Source organism: Kryptolebias marmoratus, linkage group LG4 (assembly GCF_001649575.2).
Source record: "Kryptolebias marmoratus isolate JLee-2015 linkage group LG4, ASM164957v2, whole genome shotgun sequence".
NCBI lineage: Eukaryota > Metazoa > Chordata > Actinopteri > Cyprinodontiformes > Rivulidae > Kryptolebias > Kryptolebias marmoratus.
The window spans coordinates 18,168,811-18,181,290 of NC_051433.1; the positions used below are offsets into that span (position 1 = coordinate 18,168,811).

General features: G+C 40.5%; 1 protein-coding gene across 4 annotated transcripts in view; it reads right to left on the reverse strand.

Moving 5' to 3' along the window:
* LOC108239873 (tensin-2) overlaps positions 1-12,480 on the reverse strand; it is a 34,923-nt gene that overhangs the window by 17,424 nt on the left and 5,019 nt on the right. For 2 of the 4 annotated variants that reach the window (XM_017422891.3, XM_017422890.3), the window contains exons 2-3: positions 9,796-9,901; positions 9,591-9,628 (exon numbers count right to left, since the gene is read on the reverse strand). In XM_017422891.3, coding sequence (XP_017278380.1) covers positions 9,591-9,628; positions 9,796-9,901 — 144 coding nt within the window. Of the gene's footprint in view, positions 1-294; positions 366-2,678; positions 2,741-9,590; positions 9,629-9,795; positions 9,902-12,480 lie in introns of those variants that run through there. The other 2 variants (XM_037975463.1, XM_017422893.3) reach the window with 2 other exon arrangements.

Here is a 12,480-nt window from a genome sequence, read left to right on the forward strand (position 1 = left end):
GTATCCAGGAGGAGCAAATTTTATTCTGAGCTGACATCACACTCTGAAGAGGGAGAAGTGAGTAAGTTGTGCTGTTCGAAGGTGGAAAACAAGCTAAATGACCACAGCTCGTTCCAAGTTCCACAGTCTCGCATAAAGCTAAAATAAATTCTCCTTCTTTAAACACAGACTGTTCAGGTTGCACTGAGAGCACCACAGGGAAAGAAGTGACTGAAGTAACTCTCTTTGCTTTCATTTTTCCTACACCTCGGAGTTCATCACCTCCTCTCATGTCCCCCTCTGTTACTGTCTTACATCTGCTTTGCTGCGTCCAGAGCTCCAGGCGGGCCACCGTCCTCGCCATGAGATCTAAGCATGCTCTCCGCCTGTACAAACAACATTAAACCACAAAGAGCAGCTTGATAAGCATCGCCACACACATCCAGGGGACGTCACCAACTAACTGGCCCGGAGGAGGAGGAGGAGGAGGGAGCTCAAAGCAAAAGCAAACTGTCAAGGGAGCAGAGAGATAGACAAAGCTTATAGAGAGGGGAGGAAAAAGGCAGGATGACAGGAAGTGGAAAGAGGGAGACAAACAGAGAGAGAAAAGGAGGGAGAGTCCTGAACGGGAGAAAGATATCAACAGCTGAACATGCCTCCTGACCACTCTAACAGAGCAGAGAGATTTAACACAGCTATTTTAATCAGGCTTCTTATTTTAGACTAAACAAAGTGGATCTCAGAACACTCAGAGGCTCTTTTTGTCTGCTTGCACATCAGTCATCTCTCACCTTCTTTGTTGCAAATCTGGGAATAATTTTTAGGAGACGGAGCAGCTGATTTGCCTTGACGGTTGCTGGAAACTAACATACTTCTTTAGTTGGTCCCGTATTGCCCTTTTGGCCAACAATATGTAACGCCCATCAGTTAAATAAAACATTTCTTCCATCCATCCATCCTAAATGACTTACTAAAGAGCTCCAAATGCTTTGAATTCACTATTATAAGCCAGGCAAAAATAGAAACAATATAGTTCCAGGAATATTAAACAAAGCTTGCTGTGCACCTTTTGTCAGGAAATTAAAAGCAGAGGGTCAATATAAACATTTGGAGCGTGTGTGTGTGTGTGTGTGTGTGTGTGCGTGCTGTGTTGCGTTCGAGTGTTGCTAAGGCGAAGAAAGCAGTAAAATTAAATTAAGCAGGATAATTATCTGTGTACCGCTCATCATGCCTGTGGTGGTGACAAACAGCAAGAGCAAATTGCCTCGGAAAAGACACTAATTGAATTTACAAAGACGTTCATTTGAGAGGGATTAGTTTTGCTTTTTTTGTATTTTGATTCAACTCCACAACATCCACTTCAGCCATCAACTTTGATGTTTCTACCTTCCCGGTGATGTGCAGCGACAGCTTCTGCTGCCACACGACAGCATGTTTACCTGCTCCCCGTGGTGACGCATGAAAGGCTGGAAAACAAGGCTCAAGATTCCCCCAAGAAAAAAAAAGATGGCAAAACGTACATCACTTGGACGAGAGCTTGTCTGATAACTGTCAGCTGCTTCGTTTGTATCGGTCAGGTTATGATGTGGAGAAAAGTAGCAACTTTATACGATTTATTTGTGTTATTTTCCATCCCTCCTAATGAGAACAAATGACAACCTTATTATGTAGCCCATAAATGCATTACCTAAAGATCACGACTGCCATATCAGTCCAATCAGCACGATCCATTAGAAGAGCTGCATGTGTATGCGACTGTCCATACTTCACTCTGCAAACATTAACATTATGATCCACCAGCTTCTGTCAGGATAGCTGCTGAGGAATGGGACACAACCATTTGTCCTATATATTGTGTCCAAAGCGATTGTTTATGTATATTAAATACAATTTAAATTAAAGCATGTTCCCTGCCGCCTTTAAAGCCAGAGTTTTGAACTGAAAACAGCTCATGCTGAGAAATATTAGGGTTATAACCGTGTTAGTCAAAACTCAAGCAACGAGCTGTAGATGTACAACCAATGATTGCTTTCTGAGGGTTTCAATAAAATTCCTCCAGTGGCTCGTGAGATATTTTGCTAACAGACACAGGAGCATAAACATTTCCACCTGCCCTTTGCCTTTTCAGCAGCAAGCGATGATAAACATTAAAGGTAAGGCAAACAGGAAGGTGTACAATGAAAGTAAGAAAAGAGACAAATTTAGGAAAACAGCAAATATTCAAACACAGACACATGCACTCTTAATATATGCAGAAGTATAACATCTTCACCTGTAAATGCATTTATAACGATGAAGTTATAAAACAGTGGCCATGACTTGCTACCCTTCACTTCATAACAACTGCCTCATTAAAAAGTAAATGTTATGACTTCGTTCTTGAGCGTAAATAATTCAAATCTGTGTACTTTTATAGGTCACAGCAGGAGTTTCTGCTTCACTTTCTGCAGCTTCTGTCTTCATCACAGTAAACAAATTCCGCTTTCTGATCGGAGTAAGAGTCTGGCTGCATCCTTAATAGAATAACATCTAGCTGCAATTGCATGCCGAAAAGCAAACTCTATGGAAAATCTGCCAAAAAAAATGCTAAAAATCGATAAGAGGATCGAAATACATAAGGTACAAACGAAAAGGTAGAAAGTGATGTGTTCAGCGTGGAAAACTCAAAGCTGTGAACACAGTGCAGAGTGTGTTTTTACCTCTTTAAAAGGAGCTTCAGTCTTTCCCCTCTGCCTCCGAGCAGTCCTGTATGTGGAGTGTGGCGATACACACACACACACACACACACTCTGCTCACTCTCTCACTGCTTCACTTTTTTCCTTCTCCGTCATATAAACACACACACTCGGAGTGTGCCAGCAAGCATTAACCCCTCTCACTGTGTCTGTGTTACACACATAGAGACTCACTTCAGCGCACTTGCAGACAGAGAGCGGCTCAGTGCAGCACGCCGATCTTTTAGTGCTAATGAATTTTTGAAAAAGAAAGGAGGCGAGAGGACGGAGGAAAAAACTTCCGTCCTGATGCAATCATTAAACAGCTGAAAATGGACATAAAACCTCACAAAAGCTTTAACTGTAACTATAAAACATCCTAAAAAGGTGAAAATCTGACATCAAATTGGAAAAATAGAAGGTGCAAATGAACAAAAAGAAAGAAAAGAAGCACATTTTAAAAATCCTTGAAGGAATGCATATTGCCCGCCACCTTTCATGTCAGAGTTTTAAACTAAGATTGTCTTATTTTAACAAAGGAGTTGTTGCTTTGGTCAAACCTGGAAAATAACATTTTTAGCAATCTCACGGGTTATTGTAGGATGCCACACTCAGAATATGGGTTGTGAATGACTGTCAGCTACTACCACATCAGATCTGAGCTCAACATCTGTACAAATGACAGAGTCACGGCCATGTTTGTGCAGGCTGATGTGGGTTAGCTGCGGCTGCCATCTTGACTTGTGCCGACTTCAAAAGTGAAACAGTTGCAGAGGTACTTTTAATGTTTACTTTGTGCAAGGTTAATTAAAGATTATCAAATGGTACACGAGATATTTTGCTAACAGTCAGACACACAAACATACACACATGCATCAAGCGGGCAATACAACAGGAAGTAATGTGTTATGAGATAAGACACACTGTATACCAGGGTTGGCGTGACACAAAGCAGACATCAGTCTACAGCCTTGACCTAATGTTCCTCTTTATTTACGAATACCCCCCCTCAAATGGGGGCGATTACATATACACACAGCTGCCTCTCACTTATTTGTGTCCCTCTGTGATCGCCCACTGACAGGCATCTACGGCACGCCAGTTATTTTCTATATTTACCCGCTCAGACTTCTCCTGTCCAGACCGTCCTGTGTGACGGCGTCCCCCCCTCTGTCTCATCCGGGACACCCGCTCTACTGCTGCCTCACAGAAATGTCTTTGGATATCGCCGTAGTGACCAGAGGGATGCGTGTGACCAAAATAATCGTCTTTTTTTAAAACGTGCTGCCTAAATACAACAGCTGGTGGAGCTCAGTGGTGTACCGTTACAGCCTGCGTGTGACGATGGCTCGTGTTTTGCTTTGTTGTAGCGACCTGCAGCAGATACGACCATATAGTCACAGCACGGGGACAAAAAAAAGGCAAATTAATGATTATCCCCTTGCACCATAAAAAGTGGGCGATAATGCAATTGCATCTGTAAGTGTGTGCTGTGTGTTTTTGGTTGTCTGTCTGTCAGTTAGCAAAATATCTCATGAACCACTGGGTGGGTTTTAATGAAGCATCATTGGATGTTCATCTACGACTCGAGTACCTTTGGAAGTCAGCCTGATTCAGCATGGCTGCCACAGCTAATCAACCGTAGCCAACACAAAAATGAGCACAACTCAGTCAATTTTAGTGATACTGAGCTAAAATGTAGTGTAAGAGTCATCCCTAACACACACTCCAAGCACTAACATATCGCTACTGAACTTTGGCATGCAAAGTGCTGCGCAATATGTATTCCATCAAAGAATCCTTGTTTCATTAACCCTCTGAAGGCAGGCGTTGCAGATTTGCAACAGCGAATTGCATTTACCTAATTACTCTACATTCCTATTTTATGAGCCTTTTTTTACTCAGATGATAATTTCCCCAAATATCTGATTTTTGCTGTATTAAAACTTAATTTGAGCCTGAGAGGGTTAAATACATGATGTAGGAATGGGGAAAGTCCCCTGCTCCCACAAATAATAATAAAAAAACCCTCAAACCCTTTGTTATCATGTTCCCTGTAGTCAGAAATACAAGTTTTATTAGAATCATGTGTGTGTGTGTGTGTGTTCTCATCTTTGTGACCTTTTTTAGGGACCGGTGTCCTTATGCAGACGAATTATGGTCAATTTAATGCAAACCACTTCTGAGGTTCTGTTTTGGGTTAAGCTTGACTTTGTTGTGTTAATGACTTACCTTAATCACCTTAAAAACCTTCAACAGTCCTGAAATACTAGAAACTGGTCTCACTCTGTGTGTGTGTGTATCAGAGTGCAGATGCATTGTTCCTTTTGAGGGTATTTTTGATTTGGGCTGCTGAGCATTGAGGTAGAGCGGCTCAGTTTAAGGCACGGTCATGAACTTGGTGGTGTGTGACACTGAGCTCCTGTCACATGAGGGTAGGGGCGGCGACTGCTGATGTTTTGACAGAAGCTGTGGACAGAGAGACTGCTTGTCTCACTAGTGGAAACATGTCATCTTTAAATGAAACAGTCCGCTCTTTGTCCAAAAAATTACCCAGGTTTTCGGAACATTTTCCACACTCAGACTTGGAGATTACTTTGTGGATTTTTCAAACCACATTTTGTTTTTCACATTTGAGCACAAAAAGCTGGATATATAAACAATTCAAACCAGGTAACTATTGTGCTGTATGTTTTAGGTAACATACTGTAGCAAACATTAAATAGCTTTAACACTTGAACAAAAAAGTTTAAGCGACAACTTGAACTGCAGCTTCAGTGATAAAATAGAAAACAAGCAGCAAAATATCTCATGAACCACCGGACAGATTTTATTGAAATTCTCAAATAGTACTCATTAAATGTGCATCTACAACTGACTAACTTTTGGAGTCAACAACATTTGTGATGGCCGCCACAGTTAAGCAACCTTATCAAACCCAATAATGGCTATAACTTAATCAGTTTTACAGATATTGTGCTAAAATTTGGTGTGGTAGTAGTTGAAAGCCATACCAAACACACACTCTGAGCATGACGCCATGCAAAATATTTTTTTCCTTGAAACACTGGCATTAACTGTTGGCATCAGTCCTTTTAGCCTGTTTGTCTGTTAGTAAAGTATTTAATGATCCATGGGCCAAATGTGAATGAAACTCTCAGAAAGTGGTCATTGGCTGTACATCTATTCATTACCAGTTGGAGTCAACCCTATTCAAGATGGCTGACACAGCTAATCCATATTAGCCAACATGAAGATACCTCAGTCTGTTTTACAGCTATTAAGTTAAGTGTGTGGTAGTTACTGAGAGTCAGTCCCAACATGTACTCTGAGCAGTACACATAGTGAGATTGTGCATAACGTCATTTAGAAGGTTTGACCAAAATGGCTACATCCACATCATTTCTCAACATAATTTTAGTTTAAAACTCTGTCATGAAGGGCAGCGGGCGATATGCGTCTTTAATTTCCTGAAGAGTTTAAAGACGTTTTGTATCTTAGTTTCCACAGCTTCAGCACAGCCTTATTTATTTCCTGTCATTTCTGCAATAAATTAGAATCTATTTATTTTCTTGCCAACTCCTGAATTTTCAAAAGTGACTGCATGCACAATAAGCAATGTTTTTTTTTGTTTTTGTTTTTTTTCCAGTTTCCAACCTTTGCACTGAAGTTTGGCCACACCTCAATTCTAGTTAAACTCCCAAAAACCTGTGGTGGAAGAAAAAAAAAAGAGAAGATAGATTTAAATAATCACAAGTTTATAGCCTTCATGCACCCATACCGGCCAAAAACAACCCAAAATATTCTAAACACAAACCAATAAAAAGGCAACAAAAACACAAGCAGAAGTTTATTTTCTCTGAAGAAGAATGCTCCATCACATCTAACTAGTCATATTTCTTTGTAAAATAAATAGTTTTGATATGATTTGAATGATTTAGTCACTGAAGTTTTGATTCAACGCAGTTATTAGATTTTTAAGGGAGAACACTTAAAGATGTCACAGTGCAAACTTCCTGTCTTCAGTCATATGAAGCTTTTTCTGCCCCTGGCTCCTTCTAGAAGTTTTGAACTTTTTCAACTTTTTACATCTGTTTTAGAAAACAAATTGAGGAACATAGTTATGAGGAAATTAATTTTTTTTTTCAGCACCTGGAAGGAATGCCTCTCCCAGATCTCTATTTTGTGTTTACTTGTCTTCCACAAGCATTAGAAATGTCTCTTGAGATGTTTGTTTCAGTTCTTAAAATGCATCTGCACAAAAAGGTAAGGAGGCCTGAGGAGTGATAAATCAGGGCGTTCATGTGTGTTTAGAGGTTCATTTGGTAGCTGTGATGTGTAAAAGAGGCACAACATGGAAAAATGCAGCAAAACTATAATGTAGCTTTGCCACTTGATGCCTTTAATTAATGCTGGTACCAAATAATTAATGAAAGGCCTATAATTTCTTATAAAAAATCAGATTACTGCCACCTTTCATACTAGTTTTCCACCACATTAATGTGCAATATCTGTAATATTATGAGTTATAGACATTTTTTGTTGGCTACAGTTGATTCGCTGCGGCGGCCATGTTGAATTGGGTTGACGCCAAAGTTAACCAGCTGTAGAGGTGCATCCAATAATTACTTCCTGAGAGTTTCATCAAAATTTGGCAGTCCTTGAGATATTTTGAACCATGGGACAGGCAAACAGAGTTGATGCCAATAAAGCCAGCAATGCAAAGATGTAGCACAATAAGTGCAAAGAGTGTATAAATGGAGTGACTCTCAGCTACTACCACATCAAGTTTTAGTTGAATATCTGTAAAACTAGATGAGTTATAGTCATTTTTGTGTTAACTAAGGTCAATTAACAGAGGCAGACATCAAATAACCAAAGAGAAACTAATAAAATAGTTGAAACTTCTTACTAAGCTGTGATTTAGTGAAGAACTCACAACAACTGATCAACAGAAAGAAACAAGACAGTGTTTGCAAAGTGAGTTAATCCAGAGTCTCTGCTGCCTCTTGTGTTTGTACATCAAATCTTTCAGCAGTTTGCCACCATTGATTATCCTGAGAAGACTTCTCACAACACAAGTCAATCTCTGCCACCAGGTCTAATGCCTCAAACTCACTTTTACACTGTAAAACATGCTTCAGCGTAAAATAATGAAGGGAAAAGGCTGCTGTAAAAATCAAATTTAAGAGGGAAACCGAAATTCTTCTAACTTTATTTTTGTTACCTTGATTAAAAAATCCCTTGTTGATTTAATTTAGTTGAATTGGATTTACTACTTGATTGAACTCTTTTAAATAGTTATTTGTCATTACCAACCTGTTTTAGCTGAATTAAAACATTAAAATATGTCATTTTTATGTTACAGTTGAGCTGATTTGGATTAGTCAAGTCTTAATCTGTTAACCTGCTCATGATAAGTGAATTCTCAAATCTGTTTTGACTTAATTAAAATCATGAAGGAGGTTTCGTTAGATAATTTGACACAGTGTAAGACATATTTGTACAATCACAGCCTGTTGTTTGTGTAATCCAGCTGAAACATCAGCGCTGGCTTTAGAAATGGGACAGATGAGAAGGACACAACAACAGTCATGATGCAAACATTTGAATCCACCCACCTACCCCCAAAGTATTTTAAAACAACTTATTTGTCACACTGACACAGAATAATACGCTGAGATGAACAGGCGAAAAAAAAAAATCTACAGCATATAAAATATTTTTTCAAATAAAATTACTGCCTTACGGGTGATTGAGGACTTATATAGAGCCCTAAAATAAGACCAAGACTGTTTTTCCACCATGATGGACGTCAGTTTGCCATGTACTGCCCACAGCTATGTGCACTGATCGTGTAGTTATTATTCTTGGGTAAATGGTAAAAAATGGTAAATGGCTTGCACTTGTATAGCGCTTTATCAAATCTGAGGACTCCAAAGCGCTTCACACTACAATCAGTCGTCCACCCATTCACACACTGATGGCAGTAAAGTACATTGTAGCCACAGCTGCCCTGGGTCAGACTGACAGAAGTGAGGCTGCCATTCAATCGGCGCCACCGGGTCCTCTGGCCACCACGAACAACCGGGTAAAGGCTAGAGCCAGACCATCGCACGGGACTAGGGAGTGAGGCCCAAGGAGAGCAACAGGCAGGAGAACTGGATGGCCACCGCTCCTCACCCTGTCCTGGATGAGTATCGATGGTATCCTTGCTGCTTTGCACACTGGTGTTCTTTGGATCCTCTCTACACCTGGCTTAGCACCTGTTGCTGACAGCAGACTCTCATTCCTCACCAGCCTTCGTTGCGTCTTCCATCGAGTGGAATAAAACTTGTGACCACTGAGTTAGGCAGTGTTGTCGGTGAGAGACTTAGCTCCAATCAGAATGGGCTTCATTTAATGCTAAATCAATAGCAAAAAAAAAACTTTTATGAGAATGACTTCCTTGCTGTCTGTGCTTTGGATATTACATTAGTGATGGAAACATGCTAAAATGTTAGTGAGTAACCTAACACACAGAAAACTACTGAATGTGGTGGAAGAGAAGTGGTCATTTAAAAAAAAAAAAATACAGACTATTGTTGAGCATGGGGCAACTATTTTGCTGCTTTTCGAAAGAAATCCCTTGCTTTCAACAGGAAACACTCAAGGGGATGAACTAACAACAGGATGTTTTGCCAGCTGACGTCTCAGGTAAACATTGGTCTCATGATTCGCTGAGCGGGCCCTATAAGCTCCTGCAGCCTCCCTACTCGTAATAGCCTGTTTGAAACATCCGGATCAGAGCATCATTACCCCACTGAAGAGTTGTAGGAGTGTTTGTCACAGGAGCACACTTTGTTCAGAACAAGAGGTGCTTTAAGGTGAACTTTAGGTAAACATGTCTGACTCACCTTGTCTTCACATGTCCTGTGAACCGCTGTCTTGCACTCTGTAAACAACAAGCAGAGGAACTAGTTTTGTTTTGCTTGTTTTTTTGGGGGGAAATCGGCTTTGAGATACAGAAAGAGGACAGACAGGGCGAGCTTGTTTGTGTGTGCGTCTCCATCCTGGTCAGGTTTAATCCCGGATCCGTGACCTGCCCTGACCTGGACTCACCCTGGCAGAAAGCTCCGAGACTGTCCACGCTCTGCTTGCACACATCGCACGGCCGTCGTTTCTTGAAGCTCTTGGCGGTGAAGGTGTGGCCCCCTGACTTGGTGAGCTGCAGAGACACACGACACGGCCAAAGCTGATCACCGAGACAAAGTGTGTGCGTGCACAACAGAAACAAATGCTGCTTCTGGAAAAAAAAAAAAAAAAAAAGAACTGTTCAGCCGTGCAGATTTGTGCTTGTGAGAACTCTTGCGACGTGCACTGTGAGTGTGCGCGGCTGGGGTGTGTTAAGGTTTAGCAGCTCTCTTGTTGTTTCCTCAGGCGATTGGTCCCCTGCGCTGCTGTTGTCAGTACAGATGTGTGCCGTTTCACTGACACAACAGGAGGAGAACAGAGACCCTGCTGTGTATTCAGCCTCCTCCACTAAAAAAAAAAAAAAAAATACCTGTCATGATACGTTGTCTTTTAAATTGCTCTTATTCTGTCTCAGACTGCGGGCATCTCTGAGGATGAAAGTGAGGAGCTTCATGTGCTGCTAGTTGTAATATTTGCTTTGGCACGACGAAAGTACAAGGAACAGATGCATGAATATATTATCGCCACTCATGTTTTTTGTTTTGCTCGTGCGTTTTTCTGATGCTGTTGACTTTATTCCGGTCCCTTTATTCTGCCTTTAAGTCTGACTGATTGGAGCCTTTTTCCTTCTTTCAGCGCTACATGGTGGTGAAATGCTGGGCAGTCGTGGGCAGCTGTGTAAATACACGGGCTTCATGGGGGCAAAACAAATGGGAATATTCAGCACAGGCAACCTCATTCTAAAATAAAGCTGGAATAAAAATCGAAACAATATTATCAACTTTCAGTGTTCTTGAAATAAACTAGATGGACTTGATAATATAAAGTTTAGATTTAACTGACAAAATGAGACTGAAGAGGAAGACATCATGCATGATTTTGCAATCATGCACCAACAGGGTGTGAACTTTAAAGGCCGATACTGATACTGTCCTGGACTTGAAAAGAAAAATCCATGTATTCATAAACCCAATACTCAACTGTCCCAGTGACAAGAAGTGGGACGACGTTTGTACAAAGTTCTGCTAACGTCCACCCAGAGCGCCGCCTGTGAAGCACATGAAACCGTCACATTTTTCCTTCGGCAGAGGGAAAGGCAGGCAGGAGGGGCCTGGAAACGTCAGGAAGGAGGTGTGAATGTGTGGTTTGTGTGATGAAGAAGAGAGGGATGTAGGACATCAAATACTGTACGCACACACACACACACACACACACACACACACACACACACACTTATGCATTTCTCTAGTCCTGAAAAACCCTCACTCAGCAGAGGTATTTTTAACTCTCAGTGTTTCTTTTTTTAAACTAAACACACTTCAACTTTACCTTTAAAGGCCAACAGAGAGCCCAAAACAATGCTGACATCCTCACTACTGAATGCTTTTAGAATTTGGACTCAAGGTATTATTTCTCTTACAATCCCAAATTATAATCAGTTCCTCCAACTCCATGTATGACGACACAGTTGTGTCTCCAGAGTGCACAGTAAATCCTTTATGACTAGTTGTGTATAATTAATATCTTACACACCCTTGCCCTGAGCTTTGTTAGGTTACATAATATAACTACACTTAACATCCGTTAACAAAACAGCTGCACTTTCTGTTAGTTTATATATTTAAAGACGAACAGACACAAAAACCAGAAAGATTGAAAAAGAAGGATGAATAATAAAACAAAGAAAGGAGTCAAAAAGGAAGCTTAAGGGGACAAACAGACCAAGCATGCCAAAGAGAACTAAATGCATTTAAAAAATGGTTCATAAAATCAAATAATTCAGAAAAGTATAAAGTTACAAAACCCAAAGGCTGCAGCCGTTATGTTATGAAAAAACAGAAAGCTGACTCAGCATTCAAGTGTCAGTTTCAAATTACACACTTTTCCTTACAGGATTATTCTGTTATTCCTGCTGGAAGTGTGTCTGAATGCACAGTAAGTGCTACAGCTAGCTGCTGCCGCTTCTGTTTGTACTCAGTCACAGAATTCCCCGTAAGTAGCTCGACAACGAGCTCATCAGTCTGGTCCGAATTAAACTCTGTTTCTCTAAACTGAGGCAGTTCAAAGATATATATATATATATATATATATATATATATATATATATATATATATATACACAGCAGGTAGGATATTAACTGTTCACTAGAGAAGTTGCATTTCCTGCGAAAATGCAGTGTGAATGCTTTTTTTGCTGAATGATTTTGCTGAAAGCGGCTGAAGATATGCTGAACAGTTGAAGTTTAATGAAGATGCAAAAAGTGGAACAGAAGCTGATTTGTAGAAGATTTGCATAAGGTAGAAGAACAAAAGCTGAAAGAGGCAGAAATTAGTTTAAAAAGCTGAAATTAGTTGATAGAAGCTGAAAATGAGAAGAACAAAGCCGAAATCAGCTGAAAGAAGCAGAAACAACAAAAAGAAAAAAGCTGAAATGAGCCTGAAAAAAAATTGTCATCTTTAAGCCCATAGAGCTATGAGGTTTGGCCTTCTTACTGTACACGGATCCAGAGATAAAGCCTTCTTTACCATGTGACCTTGACATTTGACCTTGAAATCCATAGGGCCGACCCCTGACCCATGAGGGTTCTAGCTGTGAAGTTTGACCTTCCTACG